Genomic DNA, 25,738 nt, shown 5'->3' with positions numbered 1-25,738 from the left:
GGAATGGATGGGAAGACACACCCATGTGCCTTCTTCCCATACAAGTTCAACTCCACACAGCACTGTTATGGAGGGGGAGACAGGGAGCTAATCACCATTAAATGGGCCTTGGAGGGAAGGACACATTGGCTAATGGGAAATGCTGAATCCTTCCTGATCTAGGCTGACTATCAGAACCTCATATCCATACAACAGGTCCACCAACTCAACTCACATCAGCTTTTCTTCGAGGAAATCAACTTCACCATCTCCTACTGAGCCAGCTCCAAGAGCACTAAGGAATGACAGTTCTACCAGGCTGAATCATTCCATCCTCGCCCCCATTGTTTGGGATCTTGAGAACCAGATCCAACAGGCTCTATAGTATGAGTCTGCTTCGGCCGACACAACTAACAACCGTATGGGCTCTGGGGTATTCCAGTGGACCCACACCTCACCTCTCTCCGGCCATCCAGATGCACAAAAGAATTGGGATTTTCTGTGATGCTGGATCTGGTAGCCCACCATTATCAGATATTGTACGTACGTCTGTCCATCACTGCCTGCCCACAATGTGCCCAGTCCAATTCCTCCAACTAGCAGCCCTGTGGGCTCCTGCGCCCCCTACCCGGTCCCACATTGCCATGGACTTCATCACGGGTCTCCCACCTTCCAGTGGGGCCAGGTGACCATGACAGGGACAGACTCGTGCTCCAAGGTGGCCCCCTTCATCGCCCTCTCCGAATTTCTGTCAGCAGCTGAGGTGGCGCTCCTGGTTTCCCAAAGTGCAGTTCAACTCCACAGTTTCCCTCCGGGCATCGGGCCCACAATTTGCCTCCCGCTTCCAGTGAGCTTTCCGCTTCCTCTTCCGCACTTCAGTGAGTTTGTCCTCTGGCTATTGTCCACAAACCAACGGTCAGTCAGGAAGAGCCAGTCAGCAAGTCCTGACGATTTGGCGAGGCTTCAGCGATTGATGAGTTCACATCACTGTGGATGGGACTTCCAGTGCCTGGCTGACTGAGGAGGTACAGTTTGGAGGAGAAGTCTGGGCGTCCAGTTTGATCTTGGATCATTATCCCTCTGGTTTATAGAGTCATCCACCATTGAAACAAGCCCTTCAGCCCAGAGCCTACACCAAGAACCCATATTCCAACACTAACCTTGTTTATTTCCCCAGTTCCCACCAACACCTCCAAGATTCCACACAAGGAGGCAGTTTAGAGTGGCCAACTATTAAGACTTAAATGCTGAGTCATTTAAATTTTAGGCAGCTAGCTGTGCCTTACTTGAAAGCAAAGTGTGAATAGGCTTTATTTTTTCTTAGTGGAACCTTAAAAATAGCTTAGTTTTTCCACTAAGGATTGAACTTATGGGATACCACCACTACACAGCACCATGTCTGGATTGGTTTGAATTCAACTATTATTAAAAGGAGCATTCGACTTTGTTCAGTTATTAACAATGTTTAACTAAAATCAAGACTTAGCCAGTAACCGGCATGTGGGGAGGAAATCAGGGCTGCAGGTGAAAACATGATGTGGAAATTACACGCAGTCAGCGCTGGAGGTCAGGGTTGAGTCTGGATCACTGGAGCTACGAGGGAGCAGTTCTACCAGCTGCAACCCTTAAAGCTACTAAGATTTGCTCCTGACATCCAGCGCTGCGTTGTTCATAATCCAGTGATGCACCGTGGAAGGTCACAGAAATGGACACAAAAGTGTGTGCACTTGCTGATGCTGTGCTTGTTCGGCAACCTCTCCAGTTGAGTGTCGGACAGGGAGGATGATACTTTATGCTTGTTCATGAAGTAGCTGATCGTGAATAATGAAGGTGTTTCATATAAAATTCTATCTACTGCATTAAAGCATTATGCTTTGAGTTGGATCATCCAGCCAAAAAGGTATTAAGCTTTTGACTGAAGTGTAGAGGAAACAAGGTTACTAAGTTCCTGACCCATTAACTATTGGATTTTTCATGATGTATGGTAAGTGCAAGATAATGGTGATTTCCTGTTCCTTTAATGGCCACTGAATTGCCTAGCCTCTTTTCAGAGATATCGGCACAGGAAGTGTACGTTAATTGGAAATTCTATCACTTGTCTGGGCAATCCCATTAGAGTCAAAGAAAATGGAGGGTAATAGCCACAAATTTATGAACTTAAACCCAGGTTTTTCAGTGAGAAGGAGCAAGGCTATTCACCAGACAATTCAACAAATGAAGGTGATATCAGGAGTATTTTGAAACTGGCAAGAGCGAGCCTAGAAATGTAGCTGTCTTTCCACTATAAATGCCGTGTGTTCCAGGGAGCACAAGGATACCTTTCATAAGCAATTTCCCAAACAACCCCACAATGCCAAACTTGGAATAATAAATGAGGTGCCATATCATTTATATACACAAGAAAAGGATTATTCTTTTCAAATAATTCTGCAAGGCTAGATTTTTATCAAGTATTGTAAGTAGCTGAACAAAGTCAATACTTACTTGAATTGATAGATCCCATTTGAAGACAATGCAATCCAGACATGGTGCTAGGCTGTGGTGATATCCTAAAGCTTCCATCATCAGTGGAAAAACTAATTTATTTTCAAGGCTGAACAAAATAAAATTACTATTCACGCATTGTTTTTGAGTAAAGCTTAGGGTAGCTGTGGAAAATTTAAGTGACTTAGTATTTGAACATTCCCTTTCACATCATCTTCACAACATCTGTAATTGATAATTAACTGTATTTAATGTTTTTTTATTCATTATCACCCTCAAGACATGACTGTATGAATTCTCCAGCAGATATATCACCAAATGGCAATTCATTGTTGGCATCATTCACTCACGATTAGGGACAAGTAGACAATCTCATATGAATTTTCAAGATAAAGGCTTCCTTGGAAGAAAATCATAAGCCATCAAAACACCCCACAGCCACATTCCTAATGATCGGAAATGGAGCATGTCAAAGGCTTGTCAGCAAGTGAGCTGGTGCCTCTTGATTAGGAACTGGGGAGGCGGGGGAATAAGAGTAGCTTAGAGAAATTTTCTCATATTTGCTCATGTTGCAGGGTCACCAGAGACTCAACAGTTTAATTGAGGTTTGTTGCTCTTTTACCTGCTTCGAAGGAAATTACAGATAAATGCTAATCCCAGCAGTGTTGAGCTAATCCTGAGTGTTCAATAAAGTCAGAAGGCAGATTTTCAGTGGGTGAGCCTCATCGTCTACAAAACTCCAATTCCGCCTGTGGAATGAATTTTAACTCCTGTAACCAGATGGACTGAGAAGATAGAAGGCGAAACATGAAAAAAAGATGGCATGTCAGAAACCCAGATTCAACGCGCCAACTCCCTGTTTTAAGATGAGAGTGTTCAAGGATGCAGTCAGGAAAATTGATGGGGAGAGGTAGTTCGGCAACTTAAGCACATTAGGCCTCATTGAGAGTGATATTTAATAGCAGTTTTGGAATGCAACTTGATCTGTCCCATGATCCCTAGAACTTGCCTCTGGATGAGGATGAGTTCTGAGGAACTGGGTAAATGACAGAGTAATCTGGTCATAAATCGAGCAGCATCATAGATGCTTTCTTGAGTAACCATGTTGAGTGCATTCTTCAGTGGAATGATATTCATTCTTTGTTTAGGAGAGGTTGAAGAGTTCTTTCTCAGGATTTCTGCTCCCAGTGAGCCTTGCCATCTACTTGGTCACAACTCTAGGCATACACTCAGCGGCCATTTTATCAGGTACACTTGTACACAGCTAATCGGCCAATCATGTGGCAGCAACTCAATGCATAAAAGCATGCAGACATGGTCAAGAGGTTCAGTTGTTGTTCAGACCAAACATCAGAATGGGGAAGAAATGTGATCTGAGTGACTTTGACATGGAATGATTGCTGGTGCCAGACAGGGTGGTTTGAGTATCTCAGAAACTGCTGATATCCTGGGATTTTCATGCACAACAGTATCTAGAGTTTACAGAGAATTGTACAAAAGCTAAAAACACCATCCAATGTGCAGCAATTCTTGGGGTGAAAATGCCTTGTTGATGAGAGAGGTCAGAGGAGAATGCCCAGACTGTTTCAAGCTGACAGGAAGGTGACAGTAACTCATATAACAACAGTGGTGTGCAAAAGAGCTCCTCTGAATGCACAATATGTTGAACCTTGAAGTAGATTGGCTACAGCAGCAGGAAGTAGTGAGTATGCACTCATTGGCCACTTTATTAGGTACAGGATGTACCTAATACAGTGAGCACTGTGTGTATTTTCCCAACGAGTATGCACGCTGCTCTCTGGTGATTGTGGCAGATGCAAAAGGCAGCAAGACCAACTCAAGAGCAAGACTGAGATGCAGGCATTAACTCTAGACAGAACCAGATGTGTGCTGTGCCGCATCCCTCTCTCCACTTCAGCTTCAGGCAAGCAAAGAGAAACTCCGAGGGCTACAGCAATGAGTTACTGGGTTCAGCAGGGAGACCCAGATAACAGGAGATCATATTCTGCCTGCACCTTCCGCAAGCAGGGGCTGTGTTTTCAGGTTGTCAGTACACTGATGTCGAAGGAGGCTTACAGTGTCTCAACAATCGGTGAAAAAGCCCGGGTAGTTTCCAAGTTGGAAGAATGAGGTGCAGGCCACACTTGCACCAAGTACAACAACCCTGAGAACTCCTCATACCTGATATCCAGGCTCATACTAGTTATTAAGAGACAACATCACTCCTTCAGTCTGAAATGTTGTTTAACCTACCTTCTCCACTCAAGCCAATTCTTGTTGCATTTCTCGACCCCTCTGAATGAGATACCAAGCACCCTCGGGTAGGTGAGCCAGCCATTATCAGAAGACATGGCCTCATGCTTCTTGCCGTTGTCTCTGTCCAACCCCCATGGCTGGAGGTGCAGTTTTGATGTGCCCCCCAACCATGGATCCAAGCAGAAGGTAGAGATGCCATCCACGTACAGGGTGGCTTTAACCGGGGTGCCCCCACTGCCTGGCAACTTCTCAACACCACCCCCATCCTTCCTGATGGAGGCAAAACATAAATAAGGCAAGGTAATTGGCCACTGATTGTTTAGTTCAGGTGGGGGTCTGAAGTCATTAGTTATCATGTGTGCAATGCAGCTTTAAGTACTGGCAGTTAAGTTGACAAACATAAGAAAATTTGCAGATGCTGGAAATCCAAAGCAACACACACAAAATGTTGGAGGAACTCAGCAGGCCAGGCAACATCTATGGAAAAGAGTACAGTCAACGTTTCAGGCGGAGATCCTTCAGCAGGACTGAAGAAAACACTGATGGTTTTGGCCCAAAACGTCAACTGTACTCTTTTCCACAGATGCTGCCTGGCCTGCTGAGTTCCACCAGCATTCTGTGTGTGCGGCAGTTAAATTGAATAGTGTATATGTGCACGGTGCTTGTTTCATCTAAGTAGTTAGATTGAAGCATGCCGACAAGTCAATGGCAGGAGATTTAGGATGTGATGCTCTAAACCCCCTTCCTGCAAGCATGACAAAGATTTTAAATCCAGCCCAATGAAATGTCTTCAAAAGCTGCAAATGTTTATAGCAGAAGCTGTTTGAAGAATCATTCACAGTTATCATTTTTCCAGTACACTTTGCAACCAAGTTTGTCTCTGCAACCTTTCTTTTGAAAGAAAGTTTGCGCAGGAGATTAAGGTTCTTTCACGCAATTGAAGTTGGCAAGTCTTTACCAACTTCAGAAAACAAAACAACAAAAGGCTGTGAGTCAAAATGGCTTTGCATCATCTTGTAAATAATTAAGTCTAAATTGAAGGTTAACAGATCAATAGTTGGTGTCACAGGTTGATAGGGTCATAAGGAGAGCTTTTGCTATGTTGGCTTTCATAAATCAGAGCATTAAGTACAGGAATTCAGAAGTTATGTTGAAATTATGTAAGATGTTGGCGAGGCTAAACTTGGAGTATTGTGTGCAGTTCTGGCCACCTATCTACAGGAGAGATAACCATGAGATTGAAAGAGTACAGAGAAAGTTTACAAAGATGTTGCCAGGACTTGAGAACCTGGCTGTAGGGAAAGATTGAATAGGGAAAAACTTCTTTTACCCCTAGAGCATAGGAGAATGGCGAGAGATTTGATAGAGGTATTTATAAAATTATGAGGGGTATAGATAGGGTAAATGCAAGCAGGCTTTTTCCACTGACATTGGGTGAAACTAGAACTAAAGGTCATGTATTAAGGGTGAAAGGTGAAGTGTTTAGTGGTAACCTCTTTCTGCAGAGGATGGTGAGAGGGCGGATCAAGCTGCTAGTAGATGCAAATGAAATGCCAACATTTAAAAGAAGTTTGGATAAGTACATGGATGGGAGGTGAGCTATGGTCCTGGTGCGAATTGATGGAACTAGGCAGAAGAATAGTTGGAGCATGGACTAGATGAGCTGACTGGCCTGTTTCTGTACTGTAGTGCTCTATTGCTCCATCACTCTAGTCAATGCAGAAAATGATGCATCATAGCATCCAGTCATTACAAGCCAGACTAACTAAACAATGCAAACATTAACTTCTTAAAGATAGGGAGTAAACTGGTCTCCACCCTTGACAATGAATTGTGGACTTTTAGCTACCTCTTCTACAGCTCTGGGAAGCACATCCAAAGTCTGATTCTTAAAGCAATCCTGAAATGGGCCCAGAGAGAAATGACATTCAAAGCATGATTGATACCAATGGGTTTTGATAAAAAAATATTGTTCTTTGATGTGACTTTTACAAGTTTGTGACACAGTTTGAGGAAAAGTCCAGTCAAGTAATTGGACTGAGACTCTGAAATAAACCATAATGCTAAAACCAAAAATTAAGGCAAACTTTTTCTTTTCAACTTATTTTGAAGTAGGTTCTTTAAGGGGCTTTACTGCTTTACTAGAAATCGAAACCTTAGAATACTTGTCCTGTAGATAGTTTGTCCTAAGGCGGATCTTAACCCTGCAGTAACACAGGATATTTTCTGATTTATTGTTTATAATGTTATTGTCTTCCCAACAAGTATATTTGGTGAAACCACCTATCAAGCAGCTTTTTTCCCCACTACACTTTTTCCCATAGACTCCTATAACCATTGCTGCCTTGAACGTACTGAATTCAAGCCCCCATCAAATCCTGCCAAACAATCATTCTTCATGTGTGACCTGAGACTGAAAGAGTTATTTAAAACAATCTTGCTGAGCAGGAAACTGTGAGGAAAGTTGGATTAGCTGCCTGTGTTGTAATCATACTTCCGTAACCACAGACGCAATATTAATTATAGAATTGAAATGGCATAGAATTAAGCAAAGGTAGAAAGCCTCACAAAAATATTGCAAAGCAGCAAAAATCCTCTTGGCCAATTTTGGGCAAATCATTCCGTAATCTTAGTACAATTCCAATTTTAATTCAGGGGAGTGTCTCAAATTCATCAGTAAACAGAGTGATAGTAGCAAAGTGACGTACCGTGTTTTGAGTTGAATTGTGAAAACCTTGTGCTGTTTTGCTGTGTTTCTTTGTTTGTTCCTTTGTTGTGTTGTGTTCCCAGGGTCTGCCCGGCTCCCCTACTGTGGCGGCTCTGCACAGTAATCAGATCCTCACTGTCAAGGTTTGTGGATAACTTGTGCATGCTCAGTCAGACCTCGACCAGCATACTATCATCGTTGTTTGATTTGCCAAGTCCAAGTGTTTCACAAGAAGTTGTAGGCAGTTATTAATAACGAGGCAGTGCTTAACTCAATTGATCAAACAGAGATAAGCTATTCATCACAGTTGGCCTCTGTGAAGTAAAGCTCACATTATTTAATTGAGGAGATTTGAAATTTTTTCACTTGCTCACCTCCACCAAAGTTTTGAGTCCACTTCTTTGGAAAGGAACAGCAAGCTGTAAACATGACCAATGAAATGACTCTTCTCTACACTTGCCCAGTCCTCTAAATGCTGGATTACTGTACCCTGGATGACTGGAAGCCTCCAGAATCAAGCTGACTGAGAACAGATAGATGTACATGGAGGCTGGAGAGGAAACTAGATTGGGATGGGAAGGTGTATGGTTGGGATGTGACCGCATCACACAAAATTGAGAAGTGCAAAAGTATTGGATTTAACTCATTTTTGTTGCAGTAAGTAAATGCTGCATTTAGCACTAACCCCCAATAAGTAGATAGTTTGTGAAATTTACTTTTAAAATCATTAGTTTGATTTGGCTGAGGTGCTGCCTGGTTGGAATGAAGTCCATGCCTAATTGTGTTCCATTCATGGCAGCCACAGTAACGTACCAGTAACCTGCCCTGTCAACCACAGCACCCACGTGCATCAAGGCGGCGAGTTACTGTAAGGCATGGTCTCACAATTGAGGCAGTGATCACAGTCCCTACAGTAAGTGCTCTGGCGCATTATCATGATCTCCAGCTCAAGTCATGCAGTGAACAAATAGACAGGCACAGAGAGCAAACTAGACAACCTATGAAGGATGTGCAGGTTTGGAGACACGGTGCAGGGATTTGTCCATTGTGAGGTGTAACTTCACAAAGTTTTGGCCGATACAGCAGAAATAGAATCGTGCACGTTGATGATGACTTTACCTATGTGTCTGAAGTCAGTAAAAATGACACCTGCACTGGAATGATTTATGTCCAATCCAATTTATTTGCCAAGGCTTCCACTGGAAATATATGCAATAGCATTAAAAAATGCACAAACAGTTCTTACATGCAAGTTATCGGCATGATAGATCCAATTTCAAAGCAATTTCGTTTCAAATCAACTAGAATTTTTCTGGGACAGCAAAAATGGGAACAAAACAGTGATCTTTCAAAAGGATTTTCTTTGCAAATTTAATTTGATCACTTGTAATGAATCACAAATATATTTGGGTTTTGAGCAGATAATGAAGGACTATTAATTCAAATAAGTTTTAGTTCAGTAAGGAGAAAGAAGAAATCTTACAGCTTGGTAGCTAATTCCCAAAGTATTCATGAACTTTTAATGGCTATGTTTCTAAAGAAAACTTTCTCTTAAAATGTTGATCTGATAAAGCAGATAGAAATGTTTCCATTCGATTGAGTATCTGATACTAACACATGTTTAATAGTGAGATCTAGGGGTCATGTTCAAATAGTTCCATATGTGTATTCGTCATTTTCTTTGATTAAACACAGAATTAGTATGCTGGACTAACGTCTGACTGAATGCATCACTGCAAATTCTCGTGGTTTGGCACATGGAATTTATGCCAGTCTGCCAGTTAATAGGCTCAGTGGGCATTATCTCAGAAATTATAGACCAAGATTATACAGTAATTGAAATGAATGGATTCATTTTACACTGTAAGATGTACAATGAGATATCAGATTGACAGGTAAACAATGGTCATTTCACAAATTGATGAGCATATACTTTTTTGGGTGATCAATATTTTGATTGAATATTCCACTTACCAATATATTTTATATGCAGGGATCATAGTTAGGATGCATCAAATTTAAATGTTCTGATTGGAATTATTTGAATCTTTTTAATATTAGCAACAAGCACATGGAATAGTTAGCTTCATGTTGGCATTAACTTTAAAACTCACGGTTTTATGATCAAGGTGTTCAATAGTAAGAAACATTTTTTTAAACTAGGTAAATGAATCAATAACTTACACCTGAAGTTTTAGTAAAATTGATGGGAGATAGTTGGATCAAATATTAGGATTATCAATCACATTAATTTCTGCTTCCTTGGGATCATATTGTGGCATAATATGGGCATTGATGTGGCATTTCTTCCATAGCCAAAATCCAGGAGTATATGTAGTTGGTAGAGATGTTAACCTACTGCTCATAACTGTTTCTCCACCTTCTTTTGAAACCTTCCCTGCCACTCCTTCACCTTTCTGACCTCTGACCTCCAAACTCTGACTTTCCCTGCCTGATCAGATGGCGTTTCCATACCCAAGAGTCAATCATGGGTTCCTCTCGGCTGATCAGCAGTTTATTAAGCGACGCCTCATGAAGGTAGTTCTAGTGCTCGTAGAATTCTTCTTTGCATTCTTTACTGTAAATATTATTCTCACTTTTTCTTGATTTTCTTTATCTGCATTAAAATTAGAAAAAAGCACTATTTGCTGCTAACTTAATTATTTTGGCATTGTCACACCATTGAATTTAAATTAATCGTATTTATTCATACTTGTAAAATTTAAATGTGATTTTGCCACTGTATATAATAATACTTTAAAGAACTATTTATTCCATGTCTTATTTTATTCATACATATTTTCACTGCTGTGTAGGGTGATCAAGGACAAGCTGGCCCACCTGGTCCACCAGGGCCTCCTGGCCCTCCAGGCCCCCGTGGTCCTCCGGGTGACACCGGAAAGGATGGTCCTCGAGGAATGCCGGGAGCACCTGTAAGAACCCATCTCAATTATTTTGGTGCACTGTCTTATAGTTTCCTTCTAATGTATTTCAAAACTGAACCATGGAGCAAGCATGCATGTGATCAATCGGTGTATGCTCTCCACCATGGAGGAACCTCATAGTGCTCAGATATTGAAAAAGATGAAGGAAAGGAAAATTGTGGAGACTTGCCTAGGTTCTGCTTCTGTGGTAAACTAGTTTATCATTATTGTCATATGTACCAAGGCGCAGAGGGAAAAGAAAATTTTGTTTCACAAGCCACCCACTCAGATCAATTCATCCCATCAGTGCCCTGAGACAGACAAGGGAAAAGCAGTTACAGACTGCAGAATATAGGGTTAAAGTGTCAGAGAAAGTGCCGTGCAGCCAGACAATAAGATGCAAGACCATGACAAGCTAGGTTGTGAGGTCACGAGTCTACTTCATTCTACAAGCCCCAGCAAAGGGCTTCAGCTCAATGAGAGAAACTGAGGAACACACGACCTGCTGCCTCTCATCCACCGAGATTGAGTGAAGGACATTAGTGTCATCTTAAAAACAAGCTATTACTTTTCCTGATGGATAGTAAACTATCAAGATCGCAGGTTTATCAAATATATATACTGAACCAACATTCTTTGATTTTAGGGAGAAACAGGATTAACAGGTCAACCTGGATTGATGGTGAGTACAATAGAAACCATCGTGTAATGGGAAGATGTTCTAAATCTTGGAGGAAAGGTGCAAGACAATTTTGTAACAAATGAACTTAGTAACTTTCTGTTTCCTGTGCTCCCAACCTAAGTGACTTCCGAGCAACACTTCATTTTCCGTCGAGGTAGCCTCCAACCTGATGGCATCAACATTGATTTCTCCAATTTCCAAAAATTTTTACCTTTTCCCCTTCCCTCTTCTTTAATTCACCACTCTTCCCTGCCTCTTACCTTTTCTCCTCACCTATCATCTCCCACTGGTGCCCCTCCTCCTTCTCTTTCTCCAATGGTCACTCTCCTCTCCTATCAGATCCTTTCTTCTCCAGTCCTTTACCTTTTCCGCCTATCGCTCCCTGTTTCTTACTTCATCCTCCATTTACCCCCCACCTGGCTTCACCTATCACCTTCTAGCTTGTCCTCCTCTACCTCCGTCCACCTTATTCGGACACCTCTCCCCCTCCTGTCCAATCTGACCCGAAACATCAACTGTTTATTCTGATACTGCCATTTTGTGCAAGTTGCTCTGGATTTCTGGCATCTGCAACAGCTCTTGCATTTAGACTTCAAGTCACATCCGTCTTTTGTGTCATTAAGTAATGTAAGTTTTCCTCAATTTGCTTTTAAATATTCCCTTGAGATCAATTGGTGTGAATTGATCCAAAGGATTTGCATGGGGAATTAAATCATTTACCAGCAAGTACTTGTTGCATATTTTCCAATTACTTCATTTGGTTGTCCCACAGTGACAAATCCCGCCAATTTATACCAACAATTTAAAATTTTAATCTACTTTACTACATTACCTTAATGTGGAAAAGGGAATTTTAGCAATTATATGTGTGCTATTTTATTGAAAGTTTAAGTCTGTTTATTTTATTAGTTAGTTAAATTGTTCAGGAGGAATATGCTACAATTTTTATAGGTGAGTGTGTTAGTGATCTGTGCAACCTTTACAACCAATAAATTTTTGAGTGGAAACTTTTAAAATGGCAACTGGAGTATGATTATATTAACCAAAGAGTTTCAGTTTTTACTGACTTGAAAATGGCAGCAACTGCCACAAATTCCACCATTTCAAATGCACATCAGTTAAAATTGGATCTTGGTCATGAATTTCATTCTGGTACACACTTTTCTCACTGTAAATTTCATTGAAATTCTTGCTGAATGAAGTGCAGCTGAGTTTCTGCTGAGCGACCTCTCTGCCACTGAAAGATTAATTTTATATTTACAGATCTAATTTGCTCAGATTTTAAAAATCATTTCCTACACAGTTTTTCATGCTGTTTCAGCTATTATCATAATACTTTGTATCTTCTGACATTTATTTCATGTAAATTGTTAAAATGTTGTTAAAAAGCAGTGTCTAGATTTTTATTCTATGAATTCTTAAAACTGAATGGCTGCTCTCTCAAAGTAAACTTCGCACCAGGGTTCACCAACATTTTTATCAATGGTGGAAGAAGCCATCTTTCCATTTTCACTGACCCCAGAATATGGGCCAGAATTTTACAAGTTTAACTTTATCAACATTACATTGATGAATTCAAAGGACAGCTTTTGCTTTGACTCACATGGTTAACAGGACCTTTGGCCTAACTTGTCCATGCCGACCAAGATGTCAATGCGAGCTAGTCCCATTTGCCTGTGTTTGGCTCCTATCCCATTTAACCTTTTCCATCCATCTACCTGTCCAACTAGCTTTTAATATTGTAATTCTATGGCTTCCTCTGGCAGTGTGTTCCAAACACCCACCACCCTTGAGGTTGCTTACAAGTCTTTTAGACTTCACTATGCTAGGAAAAAGGCTGTGAGCTTTCACCTTATCTACAGATATATAAAATTATCCTCATAATTTTATATATGGTATCTATATAAGGACACCCCTCAGCCTCTGATGCTCCAGTAAAATTGCCCCGTCATATCTATCCTCTCCTTGCAACTCAAACCCTCCAGTCCCAGTAACATCCTTGTGAATCATTCTTGAGCCATTTCCATCTTAATGGCATCCTTCCAAAAACTAGGGAACCAGAATTAGGCTCAATATAACCAGTGTGGTCTCACCAGCAAATGGTACATTGCCAACAAAACAAGCCTTGACCAACAAAGACATATGAATAAAATTCTTTTGATTGGGATTAGGGTGAAGAGACATCCTGTTATTCCATTCCACTACTTTACAAAGCCATACCTTGCTTTAGCCATGAGCATATCTGATTCAGTATTCGGGGCTTAAATTTACTGAAAGCAGATACAGTTGGCTCCATGCTATTTATTGCTGCTATCCCAACTCCTTGGAACTGTTTGCTGGTGTCCGAAGTCTTGGATCTTTCTTTAAATTAGTCTTCCAAAACCTAATAGAGGGAAGCAGAAAGCCACATGACATTTGCCTGTCTTCAGATTTTGAGAGGAACAACTGCTTTTGGAATCAAGCCAGTGTTCCAGCTGAGAATTGAGGTTAATTCTGCTGGAAATAATTCAGATCAAAAGCTATGAATACTGATTATTATTAATAAAGATTAATATTTCAGAATGCCTGTGCCCATATAGATTAGCCACCATTGTCATTTTATTCTTGGCTTGTAGAGTGGAATCTTCCTGGCTCAAGCTCAACATCTTCAATCTCCCTACACCTGTACTTGCATTGCCCAGAGGTGGAGGCCAGCGCTGCCCATCCTGGGCAAAGCCCCATGGACTCCAGGGCAACAGTCAACAGAGGGCAGCAGAGCCCCCAAGCAGATCTTCTCCCTGAATGACAGCAAACCCATCAGCTAAACCAGCTGTAAAATCTGAGTAACATGGATGTCTCTGATATTCTGAAACATTTAAAAATCAGTAAAGCAAGATCTGGACTAACATTTCTATTTAGTTTTTGGCTTACAGTTAAATAGACATGATGTTTTTGTTAAAGGAAAGAACTTTACTTTCCTTTTCCTTTTTACCTAATGCTTCACAACCCTCAAGGTATGGATCCACCAATCCTGTACTTTGACTAACCTGGTGCAGTATCCAAGACAATTTCCCTGCATAACTACTGGGGAACTGTGCAAAAATGGAGCTTCTCATGTTGGACTCCATTCAGCATTCCAAATCCATCAGTAGGTTCAGGATTTCCACATTTAACCACATTATCAAGGAAATCCTTGATTTGCTTCCATTTAAACAATACGAGCCAAGTTGTTTGGAGCAATATCTGGGCCACTATTTTTTCCTCATTATCAACATCCATGTCAGAGACAGCACAGCATTAGGGCAATCGGGTGCAGTCCAAATTGTGAGAGACTTCCGAAGGGAATAATGTTGTGCCAGGTTTCAATTGAAAGTGCGGCTGGTTCCAAGAGTCGCACAGCTGCAGCTGATCAGTGCTGCTCATTTTTTGACAGCAAACTTTCAAGCATTTCACTAAATGACCTCATTGCATGTTAGAATTTGCCCTTGATTTCACAGCAGTTGAAGGGAAAGGTCGGAAATAAATGCATCAAGCTTTTGCGACCGGGCTTCTGTTTATTTCTGTAATATTGGTCTACTCTTTTAGCTAGAAACAGATGTTTGTTTATCAGATCACGTTTTAAAAAGAATTCCAGTGAGCACGGACCTTTGTTGCTTTCTTAGTCACATCTGGCAAACTGGTTTTAAAAGAGGAATTAAACTCTCAGAGTATTCTCTTTTGGGAGTTAAAGGAGGATTATTTTCACAGTCTAGGTTGTCCATATAATTTTGGAAGAGCTTAATCGAACATCCCAACTCTGAACAACAATTGTTATTCTGGGGAGTTGAAGAATTGTGACCCCCCCCCCCCCGACCAACTATTGCCATATGTGCTACAGGTGGATAGTGATCATTGGACCACAGGATGCTCTTTTCTTGAGTTTCTTAGATTCTTTCTGCCAGAAATAGCAAAGTTAATGAAGGGAAGCTCATTTAAGATCTGAAAAAAGGTTAACTTCATCAAGCCTAGGAGAAAACAAATAAACCTACAGTCATTTTCAGAGCTTTCAGTGCTATATCTAAAAGTATGAATCTCCTTATGTGATTATGCTTTGGCTAGATATTATTTTTGAATTGATTCACACCCCTAATTGCACTGAGGTAGGCAAAGCTTATGCTTTAATGAAATGGCTTTCAATATGTTTTATTATTAATGTAAAGTAATCTGCAGCAAAGCTTTTTTCAATGTTTAAGTGACATGGGAACAAAGAAAAAGAAAAAAAACAATAAAGAAATACAATCAGAATAATATTTTCACCAACATACTAGTGCAATGGATTAGAAAGATTTGGTGAATCGAGCCACCAAAACCTTCTAAGAGATTTAACCAGATTTAACCAGCTGACTTCATTCATAGAGCAAATCACTTTTCTCTTCTGCACCCATGATCTGCTGATTAATACATTTCAGTTTGATTAATGCATTTAAACAGTTAGATCTTGGAAATCAGTCATTTATGCTAATGTCTTAAACTAGTAATAATGACTTAATGTGTTTGTTTTTCTAGGGACCTCAGGGACCACCAGGACAAAAGGTACAATATTGCCAATACTGGAAAAGCAATTAAGATGTTTATTGACAACAGTTGACCCAGATCCTGAGGAAATGGGCTACTGTAGTTCAAGGACTAATACTTGGACATCACTGTAGTTTTAATGATTTTATCACCAGAGTTCGTTTCTACTTTCAATGCAATTTGGAAAAAAAATAGGCAGCTTAACATTTTCTTCAGAACTTTTATGCAAAAAAACGTTACTTTAAAAGAAAGTCACTGGACTTCATTGATGGCAATGCTGTGGAATTTAAATTTGAAGCATGTCGGGATACAGTTTCTGTTACAACCCAAACAACGCTTAATAGATCACTACCACATGATTGATACTGAGCAAAACTTTCTATGTGTGACTGATGAATGGGATTTGCTTTTGCTGTGAGCAGGGAGCTGCTGGTGTTTTCCTTTTTCTGAGGTAACTTGATGACAGACTTCCTGAACCTTCTGTCAGCACCTTTTACAGTTATCAGAATTGGCTGCCAGGTTCTGTTTATATATAAACTCAACAGACAATTTCTGAGATTTCTTCATTACCACATCATATAGAATGCCAGTGGCATATTCTTACCTCACAGTGACTCACCGCTTTGGAAGTACCTATTGAACAGCAAAAAAGGTTTTTTTTAAGAAGATGGAATTGGTTGCCTTGCTCTTTGTTTAGTGTGCTGTGCTGCTACATCACAAAGCATTTGAAGGCAACAATTGTTTCAAAAGAGTGTGTGGAAAAGTGTGAAATGAATTTACGAGGTTTTTTTTGTCACCCACTACCCTGCCATGTCTTGAAACATAGACACAAAAATCAAGACTGATAGACCAGTCGACGACTGAGAGCTGTGCCACATTTTAAGATATGCTTCCTCTCAGATGAGACTTTAGACTGAATCCAGACCCGCGCGGGCAGAAGTTAGCCATCTGTCTTTTGAAGAAGAGTACCATTCCAAATATTCATTCAGATACAAAAGCAAAACTATAGCAAATGCTACGTAGAAAATGTTTGAACACTCAGCAAGTGTGGAGAGGGAAAACGGAGAAAAAAAACAGATATTTATTGGCTTCAAGCATTACATCTGTTACTGCCTCTTACTGAGTATTTCTAGCATTCACTAGTTTATGTCAGATTACTGAACATATACCAGAAATCATCTTTATCCTGATTCCTGTACGAGAGCAGCCAGAAGCAAAAAAACGTGACTAACTGATGATATTTCTAAATGTTAATGAAGAAAATAATTTGGGTGTTATTATAGTACTGTTTATGGGAGTTTACAGTGTGCAGATTGGCAGGTACGGAGAATATCTTGTAACATAATTAAATATATAGCTCTATAAAAATGTGAATTAGAAGCAAGAGTAGGTCTTCCTCAAAACTTTCAAAATTTAAAAAGCAAGGTAAAGGTTAGGTGTAACTTTGTTTTTACTGTTTCCCAATTTCTGACATTGCACACCATTTACCAGATCTTTGCCCAGTTACGACCTATCCATATCCTTTGCAGCCTCACAACATATTTTTCCACCTAATGTAGTGTCAACAGCGAATTCAGCAACCGTTTCTGTGAGGCTTGCATCCAAGCCATTTATGTCTGTAAAAGGTAACACATTGACTGTAAAGTGCTTTGGGATCTCCTGAAAGAAATGTCAATGGTACTATAGAAATGGAAGTCTTTCTTCCCAAGCTAAATGGTATGAATTTCCATGATTGTTCATTGAGATCCTGTTTCATTTACTTGCCCAAAGTTTCCAAAATCAGGTTTTTTAAAGACTGGGAAGATTTCAGTTTTGGGAATGTGTTTCAATTAGAAATGATGGGAAGTGACTTTTTTTCGTAGCACAGCAAAGAATGCAGGAAGGACAAAGGTATATAGAATTTGTTCACATATTCCTTAATTTATCAGCCGATTAGTAATGTTAGCTACCTTAGCTGAGTTATTGTATCAAATGATTTCAAGAAAATATGAGAAAATAAAGAAGCAATTAGGAATATAAGCAGTACACACAAGAATATGTTCCATGAGGAGTACTGGAATATAAGCAGGGTAGAGGTAGTTCAGAAAGCTACTTAAATACAATATGAGAGATTACGTTTGAAAGGAACCTGAGATGAGCAAAAAGTGCCATTACTAAATGAATGATCTACCTGTGCATTAATTTATTGAAAACTTTTAACATTTCAAAATGCATTCGAACTAAATGCTGACGATTAGTGTAGAGCTGAGCTGAGGTCTAGTTTAGACACTGCCATTTTTTTTTCCTCGCAGCATCCAAAGTTAACCCCATCCCTGGACATTCACGTTCCTTGTTGAGCAAAGGATTCCCCAACCTTCTCCTGCAACCCTCATAGAAAAATGCACTGATAGAACTTCTTTATCCTTTCAAACATTTCTGTGGGCTTCATTTTATGGCAGTCTTTAACCTACTTGCATATGGAGATTTTTTTTTAAATGTCAACTATGTATGTTAATGTTCACCAAATCAAGGTAAAAGTTGGATTGAGCTTGGGTTTCCCTGACCAGCACAATTGGCTTTAAGTTTCATCCAGTACTTGTTTTATAGCTTGTTGCAAAGATGTTTATTAGCGTTATTCTTTTATTGATTGAAATATTTTGAATTGTCCGTGTTATCATTCATAAATATGGTGCTATCAAACTCTTAAAAACTGAAACTTCAAAGGCAATCTCACTCTTAAGAAGTTGGATAATCAATCTTGGTCAATCCGTTCCCATGGCAACAACGGTATTTATGGAACATGGTGAGGAGTTGAGCATTCTCCTCAGAAACCCACGTTTGGTTCTCAGGTTATGATCCCAGTGTGATATCAGTAGAAAAACGGCAATATTACCTTGACTTGGGCTTTACAGTCCACAGCCCAAACTGAGATGGAAACTATGTAGAAGAGCTACCCAGCACATTAGTCAGATGGGAAATCAGGCCTGGGTATCCACAGTCCTTTCTGAGTGAAAGCTTCCCTTGGCTGTTCCAGATAGTCTACAGTTGAAATCTAAAACATCTGTATTGCAAAGAACTGGCATGGAAACTGCTTAAGGTACACTCATAAGAGTTTAAGTGCATAAATAATACAATGAAAGGTTAAGAAATTAACTAATATTTTAATACTAAACTATCACAGTCTCCTTACTAAGTACAGAGTGATTGAAACACGGACAAATGACATTCTATTTCCAAATCAGGCCCTCAGAACTTTGATATTAGACATGCTCAGAACAATAAAATAACAGGAGAAAATGCCTTTGCATTTTTACTTTAGAATAATCTATGAAAAGTTTACAAGTCCACCTATTACATTTTTAATTTACTATCCCTCATTGGGTGGAACTCAAGGTTCTGCCAAGAAAGCTGAGCTCGGTGCAGGGGAGTTAGATACCTAATGCTTTCCATTACATAATACGAATGAAACTTCATCAGCACAGTCCTCACATGAAAACTTTGACAGTCAGTGAGGCAAGGTAGAGTGAGCAGATAGATGCAGGCTAGAAAAACATTGCTAGGATCTCAGTACATCACAATAGGTAAAGACCATAAGACATAGGAGCAGAATTAGGCCTTTCAGCCCATTGAGTCTGCTCCAACATTCCATCATGGCTGATTTATTATCCCTCTCAATCCTATTCTCCTGCCTTTTCCCCATAACCCTTGATGCTCTAATTAATCAACAACATATCAACCTCTACTTTAAATATTCCCGATGAATTGACCTACACAGCCATCTGTGGCAATGAATTCCACAGATTCACCAGCTTCTGGCTAAAGAAAATTTTCTTCATCTCTGTTCTGAATGGACATCCCTCAATTCTGAGGCTATGCCCTCAGGTCCTAGACTCAGCCACTAGAGGAAACATCCTCTCCACATCCACTCTATCCAGACATTTCAATATCGAATAGGTTTCAATGAGATCCCCCTCATTCTTCTAAACTCCAGTGAATACAGGCCCAGAGCCATCAAGCTCTCCTCGTATGTTAACCCTTCCACTCATGGGACCGTGTAGAATATGTCCCCACATCCAAGGCCAGCATATCTTTTCTTAGATAAGGGGCCCAAAAGTGCTCTGCTGGTATCACCTTCCAATCAACTTCAGTCAGCACCTCTGTCATGCTTCTGTAATTCTTTTCACTCCATTGTAAGACTGATACATCTGATTTTAGCTTCTCCTTCTCAAACTGCAAAGTGAATTCTATGATATCTGCCTCCTAAGTATTCCTTTACCTTAAGCTCCCCAATCAAATCTGGGCCATTACATAACACCCAATCCAAAGCTGTTCTAAAAAGCCATCTTGTAGGCATTCTACAAATTCCCTCTCCTGGGACCCAGCACAAACTGTATTTTCCCAATCTACCTGCATAAAATTAAATCCTCCATGATTATCACAACATTGCCCTTTTTACACACTTTTTCTGTCTCCTGTTGTAATTTGTAGCCCACATCCAGGGCGTGTGTATAACTCCCAACAGTTTCTTAACTCTACTCACAAGGACTCTGCATCGTTTGATCCTATCTCACCTCCTTCTAAGGATTTAGTTTCATTCTTTACCAGTTGAGCCACCCCAACCCCTCTGCCTACCTGCCTGTCCTTTCGATACAATGCACATCCTTAGAGATTAAGCTCCCAACTATGGGCTTCTTTCAACTACAACTTGTAGATGCCCACATCGTCTTAGCTGCCAATCTCTAACTGCGCTACGAGATCATCTGCCTTGTTCCATATACTGCAAGCATTCAAATATAACACCTTCAGTCTAGAATTCATCACCCCTTTTTGATTCTGGCCCTTTGTAACACTTTAACTCATCCTACTGACTGTAGTTTTGGCCTGTCATCTGCCTGTCCTTCCTCACAGCCTGATTACACACTGCACCTAATTGTACTCCATCCTCAGTCCTATCATTCTAGTTCACATCCCCCTGACAAATTAGTTTAAATACTCCCAAAAAGCTCTATCAAGCCTACCTGCAAGGATATTGGTCCCTCTGTGGTCCAGGTGTAACTGGTCCTTTTTTTTTTGAGTTATATCTTCCCCAGAGCAGTCCCAGTGATCCAGAAATCTGAACCCCTGCTCCCTGCACCAATTCCTCAGCCACGCATTCATTTGCCATGTCATCCTATGCTTACCCTCACTGGCTTGTGGCACAAACAGCAATCCAGAGATTGCCACCCTGGAGGTCCAGCTTTCTGCCTGCCTCCCTATATTCTCTCTTCAAGACCTCCCTTTTCTTACCAATGTCACTCGTATCAATATGTACCACGACTTCCGGCTGTTCACGTTCTCCCTTTAGAATGCTGTGGACCCACTATGAGACAATCCTGACCCTGGCACCTGGAAGCCGATATCCCATCAGGGTGTCTGCTTTCTGCTCCTCTGAATGTGGAATCCCCAATCATTATCGCACTCCTCCTCCATCACCTCTGAGCCACAGAGCCACACTCAGTGTCAGAGACCTGTTGCTAGGGCTTCCCCCGGAAGATCATCCCCCACCCCCCACAATAGTATCCAAAGCTGTATACTTATTATTGAGGGAATGGACACAGGGTTACTCTACACTGGCTGACTTATCCCTTTCCCTCTCCTGACTATCATCTAGGGACCTGCCTTCTGCAACTTAGGGGTGACTACCTCCCCATAGATCCTATCTATCAGCTCCTCATTCTAAATGTCATTGAGCTGCAGATCCATTTCCTTAACATGGTTTCTAAGGAGCTGCAGCTCAGTGCACTTTGTGTGGATGTAGTTATCAGGGAGACTGATAAAGTCTCCTGACTTTCCCACATATCAAAGAAGGAACATACCACTACCTCCAGATCTGCACTAGCTATGTACTAACAGAGAAAAGAAACTTACTTATTTAGACCCCTTGCTTGTACTTGCCCATGCCTGTTCTCGTCTAGACCTGTTGAGCCAAAGCTGGACCACTCTAACACTGCTCCACTTACACCTCCTTTCTTTTCATTGGCCCAGCACTGATTTCATCCCGCTGAAAGAAAGCTGAAGGCTCCCGAGCTCTTTTTAACCTTTGCGCTGTGTCACCTGTGAATGACCTCTTGCACTGATTGCTGCCCAAAGGGAAAAGGGAAAAGCAAGTTCTTGTAGTTCTTCGGGCTGAAAAACAAGAGAAGCTGTAGATACCTGTCCTCCACTAACAAAATGAAAATTTGAGGACGGATTATGCTTCCTGCTGGCTGACTGCGGGAATCACGTGTCGAATCACCATGGATGAGGGGACCTGGAAGACCTAACCTGGGAAGTAATTTAAAAGAGGAAATTATGTAGAAAAATAGCAGAAGCAAATATTTAATGTATGTTAGAGTCAATTGAATTTTATTGAATTAGTTCTGGGAAACAGAATTAATATTGATGTTATCTGTGTCCAATAACAGCAGCATTTTTAAATGATATTCATGAAGCTGCATCAAAAAATATCACATTGGGGAAATTGTAGAAATGATGTCTGTCTGCCTTTTGGTGTTCAATGTCTCTTCACAGACACAGGAGTCTGATGCACACTGGAGTCTAGCTGCCAGTGTGTCTGACATCCTGTTCTGTCCGCTAGTCTTGCCACTGTGACTCAGCGGAGATTCAAAATCATACTAAGCTGATTGTGGAATGCAGATTCTCATCACATTTGATCTCTCAGCTTTGTGCCAGCTACGTATCATACATGTAGTGACCGTTTGGTTGGAAGTCACCAACCATCATTTTAAAAATTACCTTCAGGTCAAATTTTGCTTTCAGTTTACTTTATGTTTATGTTTTACAATTGGGTTATAACAGTTTGCTATTGTGACCATTTTTTTTTAAATAGATAAGCTGTGATGGTAGCGAGAGCTATTCTGGGCAGGGTCTCAGGTTTCACCTTGTGGAAGGGGGGGACACAAACAAAATGGATACCACAGACCTGGAACAGGTTACTAAGTCCATGGGGGATCATGCAGCTGACAAATAGGAGGTCCAGGATGGGTCAACCACAACCTGGCACAGAAATATTGGATCAGGCACTTGTTACTCAACAGTTCTGATTTCTATTTTATTGGTGAAATATTTCAGTTGCAGGGTATGAACGGTGCTTGATCAAATACATGACCTGCGGACCTCTGCTTTGAATAAGGCATTAAAACAGCTCCTGCTTCTGCTCTGTCAGCTAGCTGTAAAAGATATTCCTGGGCCATTTTTGAACAGAGAAGCTCTCTGCAGGGTCTTGGCGAATCCCTACCTTTTGACGACTGTTCCAGAGGACTTCTTGTGCTCAAAGCTTCAGACATAATCGAATCATTCTTCCCTGTATTCGCACCATACTGATGAGAAGTCTGGACAGAGTGACAAGTGGGAGGCAACGTAAGACAGCAAGTTGAGGATTTAATTCAGGTTAGGCCACAGGAATCAGACATTTTAGTGAGTTACTGCTGGTAGAGTGTCCAAGGATAAATATGAAATAAAGGAGAAGAGAATTAGCAGTGACTTGAAGAAAAACATTTTTTGTAGCATGTGGTTGGAATCTGGAATGCATTCCCTGCAGATGTGGTGGAAATGGGTACCCTTGTCATGTTTGAGGAGGAGTTGGATAAATATATGTCGAGCACAAAACAGAAAATCTGTAGAGATAGGTGCAAGGCTGAAGAATGGGACCAGTGAGGGGCTCTGATACAGAGCCAGGAGCTGCCTGCAACTTGCAGAAACTTGTGCATAAATTTACTATTTCATATTTTTTCATAATTTCATATTTTGCAACAGTGGCTATATTTCAGAAGTTCTTAATTGACTGTAAAATGCCATGCTGTGACCTAAGATTGGGAATATATTAGTTAATAGGCAACTGATTGATATTGCCTCCTGTACTCGTATCAAATGTTAGAAATACCTTTGATAAGTCTTCTAATTAATGCTAAAAATAATGTACATTATACTTTAGAGAAGTGATCCTTTGCGGAATAAACTTTGTAGAGAGATGGGGATTATTGAATCAGCTCTAATGTAAATTAATATTGTGGGTAGTCATTTGAACTCAACGCAATGGACATTTTGTTCATTCAGAATGTAGAGTTCTTTAAGTCAGATGGAAGATCTCTCTGCCCTGAAGATATGAACAATGTCATCATTCCTTTGAGAAAATGCTACCAAACTTCAAACCTTGATATTGCTGTTATTGCAGAGCTAGACTCATGTTCATAACATCCAGTTCTGTAGCCTGCAGCATATTGCTTAAAATATCTCCTTATCTCTTCCAAATGGAGTACTGTAGCTTTGTGGAGCTCGGCAGAGACAAACAATATTCCCCATCCACCATTTGGTTTCATTTCTGGCCAGAGTTCGGAGAAAGACACAAAGGAGGCAAATCCTTGTGGAAGTTGTAGCAAGTTAAGGGTTAAGACACTGATGTGGCAAGGATGTGGTTTGCAGGTAGTCAGCAGACAGCCCAGGCAAGAAAGGTCTTTGAAGAAAGGTTTTCAAGTGTATAGCTTCCCTTTGCACACCAAGAGACTGGAGCTATTTGACATACTGAGACAAGATGAGGATGCAATCTAAGAATTCAAGGCACACACACCATCTAGGGGACAATAATTTTACCAACTTCAAAGTTTTATCAGCTGTCAGCTTGTATTTTCTATTGACTTTTAACACCTGTAATGTGAATGGCGATTGATCTTACGGAGAAGGAATACGAACTTGTGCAAGGTGACCAATTGGTCACTATCTGTAACTCCTGGCCAATTCTGTATCTAAATGACATTTCTCTGTTCAGACTTCAGAACAGTGTGGTGACAGGGTCCGCCTTGTGCACAAGTTAAAAAGGAGTGCAAGTTTTCAGGGTCCAGTTGATCAGCAATGGCACACCCAGCCTGTGAGTAGTTCTGTATCCGTCCCCACAGGGAGGTGATCAAGGAAACCAGAACACAAACACGACTCAAAACCCAGGTGACCAACTCTTCATACGCTGAGCAGAATTCTCAGAAGATGTTTAAAAAACATGTTGTGAGAAATAATAATTATTCTCTTCCAGCAGCTTCACAAAGAATTCACAGCAGCAGTTGTCAAAAGTTGCATCTTTGCAGAAACTAATGAGACTACTGTCTAATTTGCACACTTCTTGTGTATTCTAGGGCTCGATAGGAGTCACTGGTGTGCCTGGCTTTCAAGGACAGAAGGTAAGGAATCTCCCAATTGCTTTTGTCATATTCCATTCACACTCGGTATCGACGGAAGCTGAGGTGGCTGCATTCAGGAGATTCTTATCCAAGTCACTTTAGAGTGTTCTTATGCAGCAGTCAAAGAACTTTGTTGACCACTGAGCTAATTTTAACTAAAGGAACAGCACATAAAGCTTTGGGTGGGATGATGTATGAAAGTTTTCTCCATCTGCTTTTGTTACCTGGGTTTACATTCAACCCCTTCTGAACATCTCCTCGGCCACAGACAATCTTTTGGAGGAACTCAGTGGATCGAGCAGCATCCGTGGGAGGAAAGTAATGGCTGACATTTCGGGCCAAAGCCTGAACCAGGCTTCCGAACCAAAAAGCTGATGGTTCCGTTCCTGTCACAGACTGTTTGTTGCTGCATATTCCATCGTCTGCAATTCCTTGTGACTGAGCATGGCCTCAGTCTGGATGACGTAACTAATCTCAGTTCCGTTCCTCACGAGTATAAATCCACTTCAGGGCGCACAGTTGCCTTAACCTTCTCCTGCTATGATTGACTCAGGTATTCACAATAGTGCCATTTTCTCGGATTCCTCTGCTAAGTAGCTACTTCTATTCACTGTAGGAAATGTAAGGAACAAGAAGGAATGTTGGGGGTCTCAATCTGCATACAAATCTGTCACCAATGCTATCTAAGAAAGGACAGCAGCAGTGTAAAGTTTTCCGAGTCCACTCTAGTTAGGTCACAACATCACCAGCAGTCCATGTACTCAAAGGCTCTCATGTGAAAGCCTTAGGAATTTCTGCTCGTTGGTGTGAGTTAAATGTGCACATAGCTTTGGGTGTTCTTACTTCATTTCTGAAAGTCTTTACCTTTAATTTTTAGTAGTGGATCTTACGTGCAACCAACCAAGCCCATATTGTATATATAGCATATATGACCAGGAATGAATTTGGGTCACTCCATCAAACTTGAGCCCCCAGAACCACCAGAAAT

General features: G+C 40.8%; 1 protein-coding gene across 1 annotated transcript in view; it reads left to right on the top strand.

Annotated features, from left to right (window-relative positions):
- The window catches only part of LOC132405084 (collagen alpha-1(XXV) chain-like), a 148,736-nt gene that overhangs the window by 13,975 nt on the left and 109,023 nt on the right, over positions 1 to 25,738 (top strand). Inside the window, exons 4-8 of the mRNA XM_059989817.1 lie at positions 7,510 to 7,569; positions 10,243 to 10,359; positions 10,997 to 11,032; positions 15,557 to 15,583; positions 24,706 to 24,750. Of these exons, the coding sequence (XP_059845800.1) occupies positions 7,510 to 7,569; positions 10,243 to 10,359; positions 10,997 to 11,032; positions 15,557 to 15,583; positions 24,706 to 24,750 (285 nt within the window). The remainder of the gene's footprint in view (positions 1 to 7,509; positions 7,570 to 10,242; positions 10,360 to 10,996; positions 11,033 to 15,556; positions 15,584 to 24,705; positions 24,751 to 25,738) is intronic.

The sequence above is a fragment of the Hypanus sabinus genome, chromosome 14, assembly GCF_030144855.1.
Source record: "Hypanus sabinus isolate sHypSab1 chromosome 14, sHypSab1.hap1, whole genome shotgun sequence".
Classification (NCBI taxonomy): domain Eukaryota; kingdom Metazoa; phylum Chordata; class Chondrichthyes; order Myliobatiformes; family Dasyatidae; genus Hypanus; species Hypanus sabinus.
Note: the sequence above shows the minus strand (reverse complement) of the source record. Positions and strands in the feature narration are given on the sequence as shown.